The 21677-nt window shown below is 44.6% G+C and overlaps 1 protein-coding gene across 7 annotated transcripts in view; it reads right to left on the bottom strand.

The window, feature by feature from the left end:
• MSI2 (musashi RNA binding protein 2) overlaps positions 1 to 16960 on the bottom strand; it is a 434263-nt gene extending 417303 nt beyond the window's left edge. For all 7 annotated transcript variants that reach the window (XR_009553096.1, XM_060203807.1, XM_007526695.3 and 4 more), the window contains exons 1-5: positions 16769 to 16960; positions 16435 to 16475; positions 16033 to 16114; positions 15222 to 15306; positions 11417 to 11458 (exon numbers count right to left, since the gene is read on the bottom strand). Coding sequence is in view for 6 of the 7 variants with exons in the window: in XM_060203807.1 (XP_060059790.1) it covers positions 11417 to 11458; positions 15222 to 15306; positions 16033 to 16114; positions 16435 to 16475; positions 16769 to 16830 (312 nt within the window). In the remaining variant the exon portion in view is untranslated. The remainder of the gene's footprint in view (positions 1 to 11416; positions 11459 to 15221; positions 15307 to 16032; positions 16115 to 16434; positions 16476 to 16768) is intronic.
• Positions 16961 to 21677: the final 4717 nt, after the last annotated feature.

Raw genomic sequence — 21677 nt, 5'->3', positions numbered from 1 at the left:
ACTCCCCACCTGCAAGGGGGTCGCTTCACAAGCGGTGAAGCAGGTCTGCAGGTGTCTCTCTTTCTCTCCCCCCCTCCCGTCTTCCCCTCCTGTCTCGATTTCTCTGTCTTATCCAATAAATTGGGGGGGAAAGGGCCACCAAGAGCAGTAGATTTGTAGTGCCAGCACCACGCCCCAGCAATAACCCTGGAGGCAGAGAGAGAGAGAAAAAGAAGGAGGAGGAGGAGGAGGAGGAGGTAGAGGAGGAGAAGGAAGAGAAAGCGAAGGAGAAAAAGAAGGAGAAAACAGAGAGCTGAGCAGTGCTGCACTGGGCTAAACACACATAGCACAAAGCTCAAGGACCTGAGCAAGAATTCCAGTTTGAACCCCCAGTTCCCCACCTGCACCTCCATAAGCAGTGAAGCAGGTCTGCAGGTGTCTTTCTTTCTCCTTCTCTATCTCCCTGTCCTCTTTCAATTTCTCTCTGCCTTATCCAATAAAATGAAAAAAATGGGGGGGCTGCCAGGAGCAGTGGATTTGTAGTGCCGGCAATGACCCCCAGCGACAACCCTAGAGGCAAAAAAAGAAAAGAGAGAGAGAGAGAAGACAGAGAGAGGGAAAGACACCAAGCACACCTCCACCATCTTGGAGTTTTGTTTTGTTTTTATTATTCGATAAAGATAGAAATTGAGAGAGAAGGGGAAGACAGAGAGGGAGAGAGCCAGAGAGACACCTGCAGCCATGCTTCACCACTCATGAAGCTTCCCCACACAGGTGAGGACCAGGAGCTTGGACCTGCATCCTTGGTGCACTGTAATGTGTGCACTTAACCAGGTGTGTTACTGTCTGGAATTCTTTTTGGTACAGTCCATGGTGATCCTATGCAGTGCCCAGGACCAAATCCAGGACTTTTTGCACATTAAGGCTTAAGATCAACCCACTGAGTTATTTCCTAGCCCAAATGAGGGTTAATTTAAAGATTATACAAAGGCTTAGTATGGCACCTTGACTATACTTACTCATGATAAGTTAACAGTCATTATTTTGAGTTGGAGTTTTTTGTTCGTTTTATTGTTATTGTTTACTATTATACAGTCAAAACTAAAATAAATTTAGCACCCACTCACCTTGAGAGTCACTTCCCAAATGAATGAAAGCTGACGCTATCTCTTGAGAGAGATGAGAGAGATACCTCATTGTAAGTGGGGTCCCCCAGGATAGCTGCCCCAGCTGGACTGACCATACCTGGTTGCTGTACCATGATGTGCTCCATCCCAAGACCACACATTTCACACCCTACATACCATACAGAAAGCAGAGGTCATCTCTAAGACCTCACATTCCTTCATACCAGGAACCACTGAGTCCAAAGGGAATCCCAAGAGAATACTACCTGAAGAGTCATAGATGAGGCTGATCTGAGCTGTAGCGCACATATCTTGGTGTCATACAGGTAATCTCTGATTTCCAAACCAAGAAATGGCACTGTATTATCTACACATGGTAAAGTCAACATTACGGCTTAGACAATGACACAGTGTAGAACTCCGAGATGCTGTCTGTGTTCTCTTATTAAGTACAGAGAAGAAAGGCAGAAGATTAAAGCAAATGAATGAAAAAGCTATTTATATGCTTCCATACCTCCCAAAGGCCAACACTGCTACCAGCCAAGAATATTGCTCCTAAAGAAAGGTCCGTGGTAACTTTTGTGACAAAGAACCTTTGTTTTTGCACTGTCACCGAGAGGGAAGATACTCCAAAGAACACCCGAAGGGGTCAGGTGCTGTTTCACTTATCTGAGAGGGAAGAGGGAAAAGAAAGGACAACTATGGGATGATTTCACTTGTAAATGGACTACAGAGACTTGAAAAACATGAACTTGAAAAAAAAGATACATATATATATATATATATATATACATATATATATATACACATATATATATATAGTCAACCCATAGCTATGACCTTGGGAGAACTACAGTGATTACCACAGAGGAAGGAGGGTGTGTTGTATGCTTTACATTGGGTTCTAGTTCTCCCCCACCGAGAATTTAGATCAGTCCAGTTAGTTTCGCGGGCCTGCTTGGTCCCGCCCCGAAGGAACCCCGCCAGAATTCCTGAGTTCGAGAGTAAGAGGGAGTGCTTGTGCCGCCGCAAAGAGACAGCAGAGTTCTGTTTAGTGATTAGTTTGGTTTAGTTTACAAATCGTCGTTCCTGAATAAAGAAATACAGCTTCCCTGCCCAGCCGTTGTCTCCACGTCTCTGTTACCCGCCCGTGAAGCTAGCCCGGCCAGCAAGAGCCGCCGAATTTTAACAACAAGGGTGGACACAGTGTGGAATTATATACCTATTATCTTATAAACTTATAAATCACTAATAAAAATATATAAACAATTAAAATACACATTTTTCTATGGGAAAAGAAAAGATCCACAATGAGAGAGTGCGGTGTGAATAATGCTGAAGGCACAAATCCAGCAAGGAGTTCTCCAAGAAACAGTCCCACCTGTAACTCCAGCTTTTGTCTTGTTCTAAGAGAGCTCAGAGTATCACATGTAGCAGCCCTGTGCTCCTGCATGCACAACAGGCTCCCCAGCACCAGCTAAAGATCAATCCGTTGCCTTTGTCTGGCACTCCCGGCCTTCTGCAACCTGGTCCCAATCTGTTTTCCATGTCTCAGCACGGGCCATTCTGCAGCAAAACCCTTAACTATAGAGGCCTGCCCCGACCCAGCAGGAAGAGTGCAGTCTTCCCGTTCTTCCTCTACATGTTATCCCTACCCTTTATGTGGTGCCTGTATCACAGGTCTCTCTTCCCAACCTGGAGGTAAGACCCTTGAAGACAAACTGATTCCTTTGTCATTCTGTCTTATTCTGTTTAAATGGAGATTAAAATAGTATATACCAGCAGTAATAAACGCTAAGGGTCTTTTTTTCCTGTTTTGTTGTCACTGGGGTTTCACCGCCGCCAGGTCAATTTTTTTTTTTTTTAAGATTTATTTATGAGAGAGAAGGGAAAAGATAGAGAACCAAGACATCAGTTTGGTACATGGGGATCAATCTCTTTTTTTTAATTTTATTATCTTTATTTACTGGATAGAGACAGCCAGAAATCAAGAGGGAAGGGGGTGATAGAGAGGGAGAGAGACAGAGAGACACCTGCTGCCCTGCTTCACCACTCATGAAGCTTTCCCCCTGCAGGTGGAGACCGGGGGCTTGAACCCGGGTCCTTGCGCATGGTAATACGTGCGCTCAACCAGGTGCGCCACCACCCGGCCCCTGGGGATCAATCTTGAGACCTCTTGAGCTTGAGAGTCTGGTGCTTTATCTACTGTACCACCTCCTAGTCACTGATATTTTTCAGATCGAGAAAGACAGAGATAGACAGAGGTCGAAAGGGAAAGACACCACAGCAATCAAAGCTTCCCCCAATGCAGTGGGGGACGTGTGCATGACAAAGCAGATGCATTATCCATGTGAGCTATCCTGACCTCCCAGCAATCTTTTTCTTTCTAACTACTAAAATATGCCAGTGACCTTGGAGTTTATTTTCCAATGGAGGCAATAAGGCATGAACCTAATAACCATAAGACTCAGAACAAAGTGCCTAACATGGTCCCTGGTGCTAAGCAAAATCCTGGCAAACTACTGAATACTTAAAATGATAACTGAAAGTATTAAAGACAAGGTCCAGTGGGTTGAGGAAATAGTGTAATGGCTATGCAAAATGCCTTTCATGCCTGAGGCACCGCAAGTTCCAGGTTCAATCCCTACCACCACCATAAACTGGAGTTGAGCAGTGCTCTGGTAAAAAAAAAAAAAAAAAAAAATGAAGTTGATGGTTATTCTTAAAGACAAAGTCCATATATATTACCAACACTCTGATCACACACAGGTTTGAGTGATGCACCCATCCTCTTCTTGTTGCTCACTGGACTGAAAGCTCCATGAGGCCAGGGATTCAGAAAGACTCTCCACAGTACTCCCAACACTTCACACAGTGCCTGGAAAGTGCCCAGTAACATTTAATAATGTGGAGAACAAATCAGTGAGTGCCTACTGCAATGCCCAGTGGGTGGATTAACACATTTTGGCTAATTTATTATTGTTGGAAGGGCCATAATCAAGGAAAAGGTTAAGTGCTGTAGAATTGCAGAGAAAGAAGTATTATGTGCAAAGAGGAGGTAGAGACACAGCTTTGTGGAAAAGGTTATGGCTATGCTAGGCTTTGAGAGGGTGTGTTTTGTTCAGGAGAGAGAAAGAAGCGCAGTGTGGAGACAGGGACCTACAAAAGGGCAGCTATTCACAGGAAAGTGAATACTGACTGGAAACAAAAGCAGACAAGTCAGGAATAAACTAGAAGACCCTTCCATACAGATATGGAAGAACCTTAACTCTCAGATTAAGGCATTTAAACTATATTTAGAGGGCATAAGGGAGCCACTGAGGGGTTCCTGTACTTGCCCCTGCCACACATCCCCAAAAAAATGGCTGCTCCTCAACTAACAAAAATGAAATGAGCTGTTAGATAAACACATCCCATCAAAATGTGAGGATAGATGATAAACTACATCTCCCTGTGTATTTTCAGTGCTTTCAGTCAGCCAGGACATGAGACAGAGGCCGCTGGCTCTTCACAAAGTGCCTCCCCCTCCTCCTCATCATCATCATTCTCCTTCTCCTCCCTTCCCAGGAGGTTTTCGGGTCTCACCCGCCTGGCAAAAACATGTGACAGAAGACATGGGAGATCCAGCATCTCAGCACACTGACCTGAACACTGAAACAAAAGCATGTGAGGAAAAGCAAAATCCAAGCAAAGGACGTTTGTAGGACAAGATGGCCCTCCTCCCGCAGGACACCTGCTGCTGGCTGGAGAGCAGGAAAGAGCCTGTGTGACCAATACCCCAGGGTTCCCTCTGCTGTGAGCAGGAGCTGCAGGCCACACCCCAACTATGAGCAAGAACTCACAGCAGGGCAGTTAACTGTAGCTACGCAGATGACAGCTGCAGACCACCCAAGACTGCACAATGCTAGAGTGACCCGACCTCCCCAGTAGCACAGGGAGACCAGATGCCCAGAACTCACCCCTTGTCCTTCAGATACTGCCAAGAAACCACTCCCTTGGGACAGGGGTGCATGTATAAATCTCTCACCCTGGGGCCCATACTGAAGGGCCTGCCAGGAACAGGAAAACCTGGCTCCTGCCTCAGTCTTGCCACAGTTCAGCTGAGTGACCTGGGGCAGCCATGGTAACTCCCCTGGAAGTCTGTGGCTTCCCCTGTGAAAAAGGCAGGCTGTGTTCAACCCACTGGTGCCAGTGACCAACCACCTACCATCAACAGCTCCCTGCCACTGGGGGCCAACATGCCAGTTATGACTTATATTAGATCATCTTCTTTTTTATTGTTGTTGTCTTTGTTTATTTATTGGATAGAGACAGCCAGAAATTGAGAGGAAGGGGGAGGTAGAGAGGAAGAGAGGCTGAGAGACACCTGCAGCATTGCTTCACCACTTATAAAGCTTCCCCCTTGCAGGTGGGGACAGGGGGCTTGAACCCAGGTCTTTGTGCACTGTAACATGTGTGCTCAACCAGGTGTGCCACCACCTGGCCCCTTAAATTGTTTCCTCACTGCAATTTTTTTTTATTCTGCAAACATAATTCTTCAGCAGTACCAGTAGATGTCTGCTGGGTGCTACATGGTGCCAGGTTCCTGGCAAATACTTTTGTGTCCATCTTCAAAACAATTCCTCAAGGGGAATCAAGGACCCAAGTTCAAGCCCCAGGTCCCCATCTGCAGGGGGAAAACTTCTGGAGCAATGAAGCAGTGCTGTAGGTGTCTCTCTGTCTCTCTTCCTCTCTATCTCCACCTCCCCTCTCAATTTCTCTCTGTATCCAATAAATAAATTAAAAATTAAAATAAAATTTAAAAAACCCTCTTCAGTGGGCACTAAACTATCCCTGCCTAAAAGGAGGAGAAACCTGAGGCTTAGAAGCACATTAGTGACTCTCCCCTGGTCACCCGGCTGTGACTGAAGGCAACTGGAAATAGGCTGACGAAATAAGAGCTCCGTGATCAGCAGATAAAGCACTGGCCTCTAAAACGTAGGGAAGTAAACAGCAATTGTGGAGAGTAAGGAAGGCAGCATGATTCACAAGTACAACTGGGGCAGATGGTGAGTTATGCCCAGACTCTCACCCGTACCACAGTCACTCAGTTCCTCCACACAAGAAAAAGAACCCACAAGCTTAAGCAAAACTCTCCTAGGCACTTCATACTGTAGCCCAGAAGAGCCAAAGAAAGGCAGTGACATGATTGATCCCAATCCTCCCTGACTCTCCAGTGGTTTCAAATTAAGCTATCTTTTTAAAAGCAGCATGGCCATTTTAATTTTTCAAAAGAGAGGGAAGGGAGGGGAACTCTTACATATTTTACAAAATGAAATAATCATCTGGAGAAATCGGAAGACACAGAACAAACCTATCTTCTTCAGATCAAAATGTACTTCACTAATTAACGGCCACTAGTCTCCAAAGAGTTGCCCCTCGACTAGTTAATAAAGCCCCATTATATTTCACTTGAGATGTGAACACTTACATCGCATAGGGCATAAATGAACTACAGGATTCAAAACACTTTCCTTCCTTGGGTCCCTCATTAAAATTCTGGTCCCAACAGATTTTTATTTATATGATACATGAAAGAATATTGTGACAGAACTAATATGAAATCTGTTCTTCACTGCCATGGATTTTCTTTCGGATTAAGTTATGTTTTCTTGCCACTGGTCTTGCTTTAACACCTCCACAGAATATTTCTCTGGTGAGTGTTAGCAAGGAGGAACAGCCAGGAAGTGGAGAAACGAATATTCAACAAAATGCACGGTGACACATCATTTACAGGCATCTCACTCAGCCCACAGAAAGAGGCACAATTCATCTAGCCATTGAGGTGTGTGCACACACCCACGTGCGTGCTCACTCGCACGAAGGCACACACGCGAGTTTTACTGTAGGGAGGCAGATAATCAGTAAATCAGTTAAGACTTGACTTAAGGTTCTCCACGCCTGCCTGTTGCTTTTGTTCTCCAACATCAACTTTAGTCTAATACCCCACCTCTGCAATTCTGCAGTTGCCTCACTGGGTTAAGCAATCTCAGAGCCATCTTAAAGGATGCCCTGAAGGGTGAGATAGAGAGAGACTGATTATCAGGCACAGTTCCACAAAGGGGAGACATTGTAGCAGTCAGGTGAACCACCCAGCCCAATGAACATGAACCCAGAACTTTAAAGTTGTGGGATGCCAGTTGGGGGGGGGGGGTTGCCCTCTCCTCACAGACTGATGACCCCTCTGAGCAGCCTCTTCTTCCATAACAGAGAAGTGATACCCCTGGAAACCCTCACTGGATAGCCCACTGAGAGAAGGTCAGGGTATCAGGGTATGTCTTCTGCACTACTTCTCAACCCATTTGCACCATAATTTCCTGCCTATAAAAATGAAGATGAAACTGGTACCAGCCCATAGGGCACAGGTGAAGGCTAAATGAGTTAACATACATAATCTTCAACAGCACCTAGCACACACACACACAAAAAAAGTTCATATAATTATTATGCTTAGATTTCTCAGGGGATTGTTAAGAAGCTGATAAAAAAAAAGCAAGCAGTAATGAGTTGACACACATATTACCAAGCAGCAGGTTTTTTTTTAATTTAAAGCACTTTTACCTTGATTAATTTATTATTTATTCTGCACAAGAAATTAATGAGAAGTGGAAACTGAGATTCAGGGAGGATAAAAAAAAATTTTTAAAAAGACTTTCATGTCTGAAGCTCTGTGGTCCAGGTTCACTCCCTGGGACCATCATAAACCAGATCTGAGTGTGCTCTTGTTAAAATAATAATAATAGATTCAGGGAAGGTCAATGACTTTCATAAGTTCACACAGATAATGAATGGTACAGCTGGGATCTGAACTCTTATTGTCAAGGTTGAAAATAACAACAAACAGGGGAGTTGGGCGGTAGCGCAGCGGGTTAAGCGCACGTGGCTCAAAGCTCAAGGACCGGCTCAAGGATCTCCGTTTGAGCCCCCCGGCTCCCCACCTGCACGGGAATCACTTGACAGTGAAGCGGGGCTGCAGGTGTCTATCTTTCTCTCCCCCTCTCTGTCTTCCCCTCCTCTGTTTCTCTCTGTCCTATCTAACAATGACGACATCAATAACAACAACTACAACAACAATGAAAAAACAAGGACAACAAAAGGGAAAATAAATATAAAAGAAAATTTTTAACGAATATAACAATAGCAATAAAAACAATGATAATGGCAGTGACAATGAGGATGATGATGGCTTCCTAGATCCTTACTCTGTGCAAGAAACTTTTTTTATTTTTTCACAACCTTATAAAGGAACAACTGTCATCACTCCCATTTTATAGACAGGGATGCTGAGACTGAGAAAAAGTGATTTGTTCAGTATCCCAGGACCTGGGATTCAGATGGACATCATGGGAAAGCTTTGTGGAAGACATACCATAAAAAGTAAGGTGCTGGGAGTCGGGCGGTGGCGCAGTGGGTTAAGCGCACGTGGCGCAAAGCGCAGGGACTGGCAAAAGGATCCCAGTTCGAGCCCCCGGCTCCCCACCTGCAGGGGAGTCGCTTCACGGGCGGTGAAGCAGGTCTGCAGGTGTCTTTCTCTCCCCTCTCTCTCTGTCTTCCCCTCCTCTCTCCATTTCTCTCTGTCCTATCCAACAACAAAGCAACGTCAACAATGGTAATAATACTGCAACGAGGCTGCAACAACAACTAGGGCAACAAAAAAAGGGGAAAAAAATGGCCTCCAGGAGTGGTGGATTCATGGTGCAGGCACCGAGCCCAGCAATAACCCTGGAGGAAAAAAAAAAAAAAGTAAGGTGCTAATATTAATTCTTTAGAAGTCCACAGAAAGATGCCTTTTCCTAGATGATTTCATGTTAGCTCACAGTTAAAAATCGGACAGTTTGCCTCAAACATTCCAGACTTTGGGTTGGAGATGGGGTAGGAAGTGTAGGCATACACTTAAACAAGTTCAAGAAATATTGTTTCATGTTCAAGTTGAACATGCCATGGGAAAATCAACTGCCACAGTACTTTAAAATAAAATATTGTCTTCCTAGCAGGAAAAAAAAAAAAAAGCAAGGGGGAGGGAAAAAGCAGGTCAAGCAATAGGTTTGACCAAGTCAGGGATTTTTCCAGTTTCCCTTGAGGGTAATCTGATGCTAGTTCAGGCTGATCAAATGACTAACCTGGAAATTTGAAGATTCACACTTATGGAAGAAATAACAATTCTTCCAAACCCAGGAAATACTGCTAACTCTGGAAAGTCCTCTGAAATGTCAAGAAGCACACACAGTATGGAAAGCAATCTCTAAACAGATATGACAGTCCCAAAGTCTGTGCTCAGAGAACAAATAATCTAACCTCTTAGGTTCACTAACTCATGTTATTTGCTTACATTAAGCATTGGGGGGAGAGGCGGGCTGCTTTAAGAAAAGCTTTGTCAGGGGTTGGGCAGTAGCGCCGCGGGTTAAGCGCATGTGACGCAAAGCAAGGACCGGTGGAAGGATCCCAGTTCGAGCCTCTGGCTCCCCACCTGCAAGGTAGTCGCTTCACAAGCGGTGAAGCAGGTCTGCAGGTATCTTTCTCTCTCCCTCTCTGTCTTCCCCTTCTCTCTCCATTTCTTTCTGTCCTATCCAAGAACAACGGCATCAATAATAACTACAACAATAAAAAAACAAGGGCAACAAAAGGCAATAAATAAATATAAAAAAAAAAAAAAGAAAAGAAAAGCTTTGTCACTGAACTCTTAAGCATGAGGTCCTGAATTCGATCCCCGGCAGCAAGTGTGCCAGAGTGACGTCTGGTTCTTTCTCTATCTCCTCCTATCTTTGTCATTAATAGATACATAAAATCTTTAAAAAAAAGAAAGAAAGAAAGAAAGAAAGAAAGAAAGAAAGAAAGAAAGAAAGGAAAGAAAAATAGATGAATAATAAACTTAAAAAAAGAAAAGAAGAGAAAAGCTTTGCTGGGCTGGCAAGATAGTTTATCTAGATAAGTTTCCTGTTTTGTGAGGCAGGTTCAAGCCTAATAGAAAGTTAGCCTGGAGCAATGAAGCACAGAAAAGTGCAAACAGAAAAGAGGGGAAAAAAAAAAAAAGGAAGGATAACGTAAAATGTTTTGCTATATTTACTTAAAAGGTCTGTGGAAGCACAGAGGCAGCTCACAGAATGAGCACCTGCCGTGCCATGTGTACAGCCCCGAGTCTGAGAACCTATGGGAAGAAATGGCACAGGAGAAAGGTTCCATCCTGTAATGTCTCTGTGTCTCTTGCTCTCTCCATCTGAATGAAAGAGCAGTTGGGGAACAGCGAAATCTCCTCTGGGTGAGGGTTTAAATTAAAGGGTTCCTTCCATTTCTGGGAGACAGTACTTACGAAAATAAACTAAATTTGCTAAAGCCACAGCCCTTTCCTTTTATGACCTATCCTAAGAAGCTCCACCCTTCCCCAAAGGACCAAGATCACAAGATATAGAAAAAACATTTCTTCAGTGTCACACAGAGTAACAACAGAGAACTTAAAAAGTATAACTTTAACATGTCAGCAGCAAGTTTTAGGTTTACAAAGCTCACATCAGGTTTCGTGCAGCTGTGTTCTTGTGTCCCCACCTGACAAGCTTGGTAAAAACTTCTGTGAAAGTGAAGGCCTATCTCAACCCTTTAAGCAAGGCTTGTAGTGCACTCTTACAAGGTTACAACATTTTCAGCACTTTTCCACGCAGGCACCAGCACTTAGGTACCAAGCAGGAACACTGTTAGTTTCAAGTATGCCCTGATTTATCCAACCAACCTGAAACCAAGAGCTCCATTACAACTTCTTCTGTCAGGTTTAGAACTTTCTGGGCATACAGGTTTTTTTTTTCCAAGAAAGGACAAACTACTTACTTAAATTCTACTCCTCTCCAAAAACTTGAAGTGCTAAGGTCTCAAAAGGGTATCCCCTCCTTCACCCCCTCCCCTCGCTAAAAGAAAAAAAAAAATCACAAGTAAATGTCTAACTTTTCTGATATGATCTCAGCAATACTTAAAAACACAGAGAAGATTTATTACATAAATGTTGCAACAGATGGAACTGAGTCTTCCCACTAAGGGTCTGACTCGTTCCTGCCCCAAGCTTGGAAACTCAAAAACCCACTCAGGTCAGGAACAGATACCTTGCAGGTACATCCCCATCTCACAGAATTCTTGCGTGGACTCTCAAGAGTCACATGCTGATACCCTGAAGGAATAATGTGCACCAGGTTTCAACACTCCACTGCCAGGGGGCTCTGTTCGAAAATATGAAATCCTTGGCAATCATCTCTGAGTGCTAAAATCCTATTACTTATTCTGCAACTTACCTTGGGCTGTGCTCGACGAGGAAATGCAACTTTGGGATCAATCTGGGGGAGAGGGGGGAAATGGAGAAAGGAGTTAGTTGCAGTACTTAAAGCAAAGAAAAAATAATCATGATTAATCCTCTATTAATCACTCATTTCTCAGGCTTAGAATTCTTCTGTTTTCAGCTTTTAGTTAACTTCTGCAACTCCAAAGTTCTTTAAATTTTGATCTAAACTTTTCTCATTCTTTCCAAAATACAACACATAGAGCTAGCTAACTTTTCTGAAATGCCCTACTATGCATTTAAATGTGAGATACTCCTAGCAAGTCATATCTCAGAGATTCTTATTTAAACAAGGGCTCTGCTCCAGACACCGAATATTAAATGGCGCATGCATCTAATTTACAATGCAAGGCTGGGAGAAAAAAAAAAAAGATGGGAGTATAATCACTAAAAAAAAAAAAAAAAAATCTGAAAATTAAATGTAAGAATTTTCCAGTAGTATGTAACTGGTTTATCTTCTCCACAATAACTAAACTACATAGGAGGGGAGAGAGATTCCAAAAATGTTTTTAAATCAACAGCATCCAAAAACTCCTCACAAACATCCAATACAATGCAATACTTGAATTAATTCACTCACTTGAACAAAAGTAGTGGTAGAAAGATTAATTAAAAAGACAAGTTTGCTTCAGAGTAAAACCTCGAGAAAAAGAGGTGTCAAAAATGAGGGAACCTGACCTGGTTTATAATAACAACTATAGGAACGTGTATTAAATCCACCTGTTTGTTATAATTACAGGGGGTAAAAAAAATCTATGACACCCTAAACTCAAATTAGAAAAGTAAGATTATTGTGAGGAAAGAAAAAACTATATAGCAAAATGCAGTATTATAATTTCAGTATTCCCTGACCCCCAACTCTAGATAGAAAAATATCCTCTACCCTGAGAGAAGACACCAGCAAAACACATGATTCTCATCAGGGTCTGTCCTTAAATTCAAAGCAATTCCCACAGAAGCATTTAAACTTAATAGACTGATAGTGGGGTGTGGGGGGGTAGAAAATATGAAACGATATTAAAAAAATGATTCTCGTTGTTGGATTTTATTAGATTTCTAAATGTCACAAATCTTTGGGTAAAATTCAAGGCAGAGCGTGGCATGAATATTGCTACATGTTATCTATGTATATGCTTTGGCTTTCATATTAAAAAATTCTCCCTTTAAAAAATGTAAATCTGAACCTTGTTTTCAGTTCTGACATATGGAGGGGGGAAAAAATCAGAATGCTTTGGGGAAAAGCAGGGGGAGTGGAGGCACACAACAGAGAGGTCCCAGACCCCAACCAGTAAAGAGGATCCAAACTGGTAAGTCGTACAAAGATTTACCACTTTTACAAAGGTAGCTTAAAGATGTAATAAAAATCTGAAGCATGTTTTATACCTTGAAACATTACCTGAGAAATGAGAGATTACTGTTCAAACACTAAAATGGACAAAAATCTCAGATCTAGGAAACTACCCCTTCGTCAAGATTAACATTATAGCATCTACAGGTGGATTCAGCACTGACTATAACTGTCTATAAGAGGAATACAACAGGTGTGGATTTTCCATGCTGTTGACCTTTGAAATACTCCCCCCCCAAAAAAGTTTTTGTTTGTTTGTTTTGTTTTTGTTATGTTCTTTCTCTTTAGCTTGCTTGCACACTATTACAATGTCACTTTGCCTATATGGGATAAAAGATGAGGAGCTGGAGGGGAGAGGCCAGGAACTGAAAGGAGTACGAAGTCAGGAAGAAAGAACACTGAAAAAATAAATCTGAAATTACAAAACTCAAAGCCAATTCCAAAATGCCTGTATCGCCTGTGGGAGTAACAGCATGTTCTATCCCCCACTCAAGGCCTTCAGTGTGCAAACTTTATACACGCCAATCTCTCTAAAAGAGAGGAGGGTCAAGACAAGTATGGCAAATCCCAACCTTTTGCACATCCCCGTCGACTATGTATTTTTTAAAGAACAAAAAAAAAGAAAAAAAGAACGCTACCAAAAATTAAAACATTAGTTAGTTAGGTACAGCTCTACTTACTGTAGCTACAATCCTCTAGGAAAAGACTAGGGTACTATTTGGGTTGTGAATGGCTGTTACCTAAACAAAGCTTTTAAGGTAACGGTAAACAAGATCCTCGTTTCCATGTCAATAAACCAACCGCTTCTGCCTCTGCCTCTGCCTCCTGCACTGAACGTTGAAACAAAGTCAAAAGCTAGGTTATACTAAATAATAGTGACCCAAGCATGTCTACAAACAATCAGGGAGGGAAAACTGCAGCCTCTGCACCTGACCCTCAGGGGTACAACCCACCACCCGCCACTGGAACCAAATACAGTATGATTTCTCCTACCCAGGGTATGGAAAGGGGCAGTGGGCAATTACTTCCTAAATTTCCCTCTGTAATTTTAGTAGGTTTTCAAAATGTCTAGCTGAGAACTCTAAAAAACCAAAAACCCTCCCATTATCATCTTACACATAATTGTCCCTGAAATGAATTATCTACAAGTACAAAAAAGATGGACTGCAAGCTATGGCAAGTCCAGTACAATTAATAATGCCATCTAGACAGTATGGGGCCTTGGGGGGGTGGTGGCTGGAGGGAGAGGCACCTGACCTCTGATTATAAAAAGTGGGTGAACTTCAAAATCAACTCAGGTACACCAACGGTGTACAAGTTTTTCTTTTCCCCCAATTCCATTCATTATTAAGGCCAAAAGGGAACTGGACACCACCTCACTCCACTCTTTTATTCTACAGAAGAGGAAACTGAGGCCCAGAGACATGGAACAATGGCCAGTGGGATTAGAACTCTAACTCCTTGCTTTGTCCCACTGCCCCACCACAAAAATAAATTAGATGAAATAAAATTAAAATGAGGTCCCAAACAGCCTAATCTCAGTATCAGCTCAGGGCCCAGGCTGAAGTGGATACATAAGTGGATACCTGGGAAATTCTAGGCAGCACAAAGAGTACGGAGGAGACCCACCAAGCCAACACAGGTTGACATATAAACACTGGGAACTGCCCTCTCCCCCACCCCCCATTAAAGTTATTATCCTACACTGGTGCTCTTTCTTCCTTTCCTCTTATAACCTCTACCTAGAGACTCTGCCCCTTCAAAGCTGAATTCTAAAACCTCCTAGTGATCTAACTATCCAGTCAATTTACAGGATCTGAAAGAAAAAAAAAAAAAAGGTGGAGGGTGGGAGGTTGGGGCCAAAGCCTCATCAACCTGAAAATTTCACACCATCTGGAATCACCCAGCATGGCTCTGGGCGGTCTCCTTCCAGGCTCCAACCACATTCCAAACCCCCACTGCCCCCCAGAGGAACCTGTTGCCAGGCCCTGTGAGCTGAGCTTCCTGGCCTCCTGGCGGCCCCCTGGTCGCAGTCTGCCTAGAAGCAGGCAGTGCCTTCTGAAACCCAATTCCCACAGACACAGTTGGTGAGGCGGCTATGCTGGACTGACAAAGAAAAGTTGCATTCACTCTGCGGTGGAGTTTCTTTGCAAGGCCCCTTGGCCCGCCAGCCAGCCTCGGCCCAAGCCTACCCCTCCCCCCAGACCTTAGCCACCGCTGGGGCAGGTTCCAAAAGGAAAAGCCCAAACCCAACCACCCGAACAAACTTTTGAGCCAGCCGGCAAGCCTGGCTTCAAAAAGTCCCCGGTTGACCAGCACAGCAGCACAGAGACACTGTCCCTTTAAATAAGGCTGTCAGTGCCCAGATCGTTCCTGAAAAGGGGGCGAACAACAACAAGGAAAAGCAACCTACCGTCTTGGAATCTAACTCATGGTGGGGCTGACCTAAGACTTTATCTACACTTGCTGGGTCTGCGAACGTGACAAAACCGAAGCCTCTGTAATGAGACAAAGAGGGGAGGGGGGGGAAACAAATAAGAAAATATGACACCATTGAAAGCAACAAAGAGTGAGCCCTCCTGCAAAATGGAAAGCAAAAGTTGCCCCCCACGAACCCCCACTCCTCACAAGACCCCTTCCAGGCCCCCTCCGGGGGACACCCTCCACCTCGCAAGAAAACGTACATCAAGGTTAATCGGGGAAGTGGAACGGGAGCAGGGAGGGTGGAGGTAACTTGGAAAAGGCTGGTGTCTCCACTCTTTAGCCACCTCAGTTTCCTCTCCTCCCCTTTCCTTTCTTAACGCTTTGTTTTATTCCGCAAAGAAAACCCGGCACTTAGAGGAGATTCATTCAGCTTTCTAAAGGGGGATTTAAGAGTTAGAGGTAGTGGGAGTGTAAGGGAAGTCTACCTTTGGGGAAAATAAAAAAAAGAAAGAAAGAAACTGTGGAAAGTGAATGAAGCTTAATGTCATTTTAAGCAGAAAAAAAAAGTGAGAGAAAGAAGTGACGGGAAAATGACTTAGAGCGGAGAGATGGGCATCTCTGTATCCAGAGTTCAGTCCTAATTAACAATAACCTTTGGGGGGGGGGCAGCGACGTAGGAAACCAGCCACATGCTCGAACCCCATTCTAAATCCGCTTAGCTACTTCCGAAGACACCTCCAAAAATAACACTTAAACTTTGTTCTAAAATAAAGACAAAACCCCAGAAAGGAATGGTTTACCTGGAGCGTTTCGTAGTGGGATCTCTCATGACCATACATTCTCTAATTTCTCCAAATTTGCTAAAATAGTCTCTAAGGCTATCTGTAGAGAGAGAAAGAGAGAGATGGGGGGAGAGAAGGTGTGGAAAAAAAAAGCAATGCAAATTTTGATCAAGGACAAAAACCAAAAGTAGTTTTCTGTTGTTATTCTGTTTTGTTTTTGCATGTTTTGCACACGCGGGGGGAATTCGGCAACAGAGGTCGCATAGAGGGCTCGGAAAGGATTTGCTATTTAAAAAAATAACCTTGTACAGGAGAAGTGGGGAGCCAATGGCGGGGGGGGGGCTTCTACACCGGGATAACAAAGAGCAATAAAGAAACCAAGAAGGGGGGGGACCCAGGAGCCCCCCCTCCCTCCCTTACCTGGTGAGGTCTGCCAGCTCAGTCCACCGATAAACATTTTACTAGAGGGAGAAAACATAACAGAAGTGAGCACCGATGTCAGATCGGCCATTTTGACGTGTAACTTACAAAAGCTAAAAGGAAAGCGGGGGGGAGCGAGCGAGCGGGAGCCCGGAGGTGGGGTGGGGGAGAAGGTGGCGGTGAAATGCAATCCAAAGGTGTGTAACTTCTATGGGGGGGACGCACGGGAGGGGCGAGGGGGTGCGGGAGATGCCCGGCTCCGCGCACCGCCGTCCCCGCCGCTGCAAGGAGAGCATGCCCGAGGCGGAGCGGTGGGCAGCGGCTGGAAACTTACCCGGGGTCGTGCTGGGAGTCGTTGGCGCTGCCCGAGGTGCCTTGGCTCCCATTTGCCTCCATATCTGAGCCCCCCCGCCCCCCCACCCCCAAAAAACCGAGCCCCACAGCGATCGGAGCGGAGCGGCGGCCGGCTCCGAGCCCCGAGATCTCCCGCTCCCTCCTCCCCCTCCTCCTCCCCCCCGCCCGGGCGCCTCAGAATCTCTCTGCGAGCGGCGGAGCCGGGGCAGCGGCGAGAGCCGTCACACGTGGGCTCGGCTTAGCTCAGCCCCGCTGCTCGCACACCCCCCGTCCCCGCCCCCCCGGCCCATCCCCACCTCTCCCCCTCCTCCTCCCCACCCCCATCTCCTCCTCCGGCCCCCCCCGCCCCGGCGCACGTGGGGCGGAGTTCTAGAACGTCGTGTATCCAGTGCCGGTGACGTCACGCACCCCGGTGCGGCCCCCGCCTGCCCGCGCGCACACACTCGGCCCCCGGCGGCCGGACCCACTAGGGAGGCGCCCGAGCCCCGCGGCCCGAGGGGGCCCCGCCTCCGGGTGGGCCGGATAGCGGACCGGGGGCAGCGCACCCTTTACTTCCCTGGATCACATGGGCTGCGGAGGGCGGGGAGGGGGGGAACCAGGAGAGGGGGGAGGCGCGGGGATCTCGCTGCAGCTCCTCACTGGGGCAGGGGAGGAGACGCCCCCCACCCTCGCTCATTCGGTCTCGCCGTTCAAGTTCGCGGGCCCCGGCCGCCGGCATCCAGCGATGGCACCGGTCGCCTGCCGGGCTCTGCGCCCTTTTTCCAGCCTCGGTGCAGAAATTTAGGTCAAGGACGTCGGGATCAAACCCAAAGCCCGGCGCTCCTCGCGCAGCCCCCCCACCCCCACCCCTACCCCCGAGACCTCCCAAGGTGGGGGTGCAGAGGGCGTGGAGGAGGGAGACTTCGGGGTGGCGGGGACCCTCCCGCACAAACACCAGCCACAAGTTTTATTTTCATTCAGCGCTGGAAGTTCTCTCTGGCTCTCGCTCCACACCGGCACGTCTGGCGCCGCTCCCCGCCCTTCCCCGGCAGAGGTACGAATCCGTGCCCAGCAAAGGTTATTTAGGAACTTTACGCGCTTCTGAGTGGTGAGAGAAAGCGCCGAAGAACGGGGTTTTCGCGTTCCTCCTGCAGCGTTTGTAGAATAAATACAGTAGATCTACAGGGGTCAAGGTCAAATGGTTGGGATTGAAAGCAGATTTTTGTACAGAGTCAGAAATACTTTGGCGCCGTATCTGGGATGACTGGGAAAGGTGGTTATTTCGGGAAAATCCCCTCCCCTTTCTATTCTATCTGTTTTGTTATTTCTATACGTAAAAAGCAAAATGCATGTAATTGAAGCAGCCCCAACAACCCCACCAACTGGGGAGGTGGCTTAAGGGAGTAGGAGATTCCAGATAGACTCACCGGCCACCTTGGGACCAATGTGGTGCACAAAACCCGGCACACAGTAGGTGCTTAGTAAATGCTGGTTTCGTCCCTTCCGGAAACAAACAGTCTGCAAAAGTGGTGTTTGTAACTTCCCCAAAGCATTGCACACTTCTCCAGCTGGCCAGATTCAGGCTGGATTCAATTTATGGGGTATTTAAAACAATAAGGATACAATTACCCTTATTGTTTTCAGTTATTACAATAAATTGAGTTAGTATGGCATGAGAGGCAACATAAAGTTGTGGTTCATCAAATATTAGATTAATGTTAAATGTGAATTGATGTCCAATTAACACCTTTCCATTAATTTTCATAGGATGGGGACACAATGAGTACACTCAACACTAAAACTGTACCAAATCCACTGTGGGGCTTGGAAAATTGGACTCGTTTTTGGAAAACCCCAACACAATCCAAAGCCTTGAGTGACCAGGCTGTTCGTAATCTCCCTGTTTCCTAAATAAGAATAATTCCCCCCCATAGGATTGCAGGGGTGATGAGAGGGACTGAAGTCCCTTTTTCCTGGCAAAAGTAGATGAGTCACTTTTATTATCAACCATTATATAAATTGGATTTTTAAACTTTCAATTTTTAAAGCACAAATCCAGACTTTTCCCCTCTCTCCAAGCGGCTTCTCAAATCATCTGGAGCTCATGTATCCAAGAGCCCATTTGCTATTATGGTAATTGTTTATTATAACCATTCTCAATAAGGAAAGGCAGGTAGCAAAGCTAATGTGACAAGAGCCACAGACTATCAGAAGGTGAAAGGCCTTCCCTGATCTAACCCCTGTACATCAGTGTCCCAGGCAACTCAAACTCACTAGGTGATATCCCACCCTCACCAGTCACTTCCTAAGAAGGACTCTGACCACCAGTCTACTGCCCTTTGACACTGCTGTGAGTGCCTATTCAGGCTCGCTCTCTAGCACATATGCAAGTGTATGCATGTGTGTTATGCATATATGTGAAATTCCAATAATGCAAGAAGTTAACTTTTTTAAATGGAACAGACTTGTTTGTGGCCCAGGCGGTAGCACAGCAGATGTCCTCAAACATGAGGTTTTGAGTTCAACCCCAAGCATTGCATGTGTGCATGTGCCAGAATAATTTTCCCTCTCTCCCCCATTGCCTGCCCCCCACTAATAAAGTTTTTTAAAGGGACAAGTTTTCTTTCACCTCTTGTTAATTAGATCTGGAAGTGATCCCCAAGGTAAAAGACCAGTGAGGATACATGTTAAAATAAACATTTCAGCTCCCACACTTGAATACTTTTGTGGACAGCACATTTTTTAGAGGTTAGATACACAAACGTATTCAAAGCAGAATTTTTTTAAATTTATATTTATGAGACAGGCACCAAAGCAATGCCCAGCTCTGGCATATGGTGATGCCAGGAATCAAACCAGGGACCTCTGGAGCCTCAGACATACAAGTTCCATGTCAGAGCGGAAATTTTGATATTCATTCCTCATAATAACCTTTGGTATCTTTGCAATAAAAGTTTAGCATCCCAGGAGGCAGTGCAGTGAATAGAGAATTGGGCTTTCAAGTCTGAGGGCCCAAATTCAGAAACCCTCCCTCTGCACTCACAGATAGATAGATAGATAGATAGGCAGATAGATAGATAGGCAGATAGATAGATAGATAGATTTAAATAAATAAGAGTTTGAGCTCATAACAATGTACAGTCTCAGTTTTACCATCTAAAAGGAAAAAGTTGACCAGCATTTTAAATTATCTCTTACTTAGATGTGCCTCAAAATTCAGCAACAACAATAATCTGCCTTTGTGGAAGAGAGAAAAGTTATCTTTGCCACATGTAGATGACCCCTGGATCCTACTTTTTACAGCTCTCATCCTACCTTTTACAGGCAAATAAAATATACGAGCAAGGTATGCCAGGACCTATTTGGTGAGAGATGTGAAACTATACACCTATGTCATCCTGGAAAACAAACTTTCTTCAACAAGTAAAAATAAGTTAAATGTAAATTGTGAAAATGTGTTACTGAAATTTTGAGTTAAAATGTATTTTTTAAGTTTATTAAAGAATATGTGGGAAAATAAGATGCAGGATTAAAATATGCAATGATACTTTTGTTGTCTCCAACTGTGACATCTCCCAAGACAATACCTTGGGTCCACCTGTATGTTAGCTATCAGGCTCAGGCAAAAAAATAGTAAAGTCATGGGGCCCTTGGAATATACCTAAAATAGGCCTACTACCTTTTTCCAAAATGAAGACCCCAAATCTCATCTGCAGTTGTCTTACCTTTAGGTTCCTGACAGTTTAACAATTTGTTCTGCTTTATATCTTAATGCTTTTTCAGCCACCAGGTTCCAGATGCTACCATGACACCAACCTGACTTTCCTGGGCAAACAGCCTCACCAATGTGTCCTGGAGCCCTGCCTCCCCAGAGCCCCACCCCACTAGGGAAAGAGAGAGGCAGGTTGGGAGTATGGATTGACCTGCCAAAGCATGTGTTCAGCGGGAAGCAGTTACAGAAGCCAGACCTTCCACCTTCTGCATCCCATAATGATCCTGGGCCTATACTCCCAGAGGGATAAAGAATAGGAGAAATTTCAAGGAAGGGTATGGGACATGGATTTCTGGTGGTGGGATTTGTGTGGAATTATACCCCTCTTATCCTATGGTCTTGTCAATATTTCCATTTTGTAAATAAATTTTTAAAAACTTATTTTGTCCAAATAGCTATGGTCCTTGAGTGATAATTGCGTTGTTTTTTTATTAAAATTAATACTTGAACAGTGGGTTTTAGACAACTTGATTGAAAAAATTCTTTTTAGTTTTATTAGTGATTTAATATTGACTTACAATATTATAAGATAATGGGTATTCTATACTGTTCCCACTACTGGAGTTCGGTATCCCCATTCCTTCCATTGGAAGCTACAGCAGTTTTTCCAGGGTTGCAGATGTGGGTTAACTATTATTTCTACAACTACCTGTCTATATTTGTATCTATTTGCCCATTTTTCCCCCCATGGTCCCATCTACTCTTTCTTTATTTTTTTTTTCATTCTAGAGGTTTTTATTTTTATTTATAAAAGAAACACTGACGAAAACCATAGGACAAGAGGAGTACAACTCCGCACAGTTCCCACCACCAGAACTCCATATCCCATCCCCTCCCCTGATAGCTTTCCTATTCTTTAACCCTCTGGAGTATGGACGGCCTGGCTCCCTTCTTCCTCTTGTTATTTTATTTTATTTTATTTTTATTTCTTTCTTTTTTTTAAATTGAAGCAGCTTCACTATTCCCAGCTCAGTTCTCATTTTAGAGAAAAGGAGAGACATTCGTAGTACAGGCCCCAGCTAAATAACCCTGGTGGCCAAAAAAAAAAAAAAAAAAAAAAAAAAAAAAAAAAAAAAAACCATAAAGCAGAACAAATTATTTAATAATCAGGAACCTAAAGGTAAGAATAGAGCAGATG

Source organism: Erinaceus europaeus, chromosome 12, assembly GCF_950295315.1.
Source record: "Erinaceus europaeus chromosome 12, mEriEur2.1, whole genome shotgun sequence".
NCBI lineage: Eukaryota > Metazoa > Chordata > Mammalia > Eulipotyphla > Erinaceidae > Erinaceus > Erinaceus europaeus.
The sequence above is the reverse complement of the archived record's forward strand: the minus strand, read 5'-3'. Positions and strand labels throughout refer to the sequence as shown.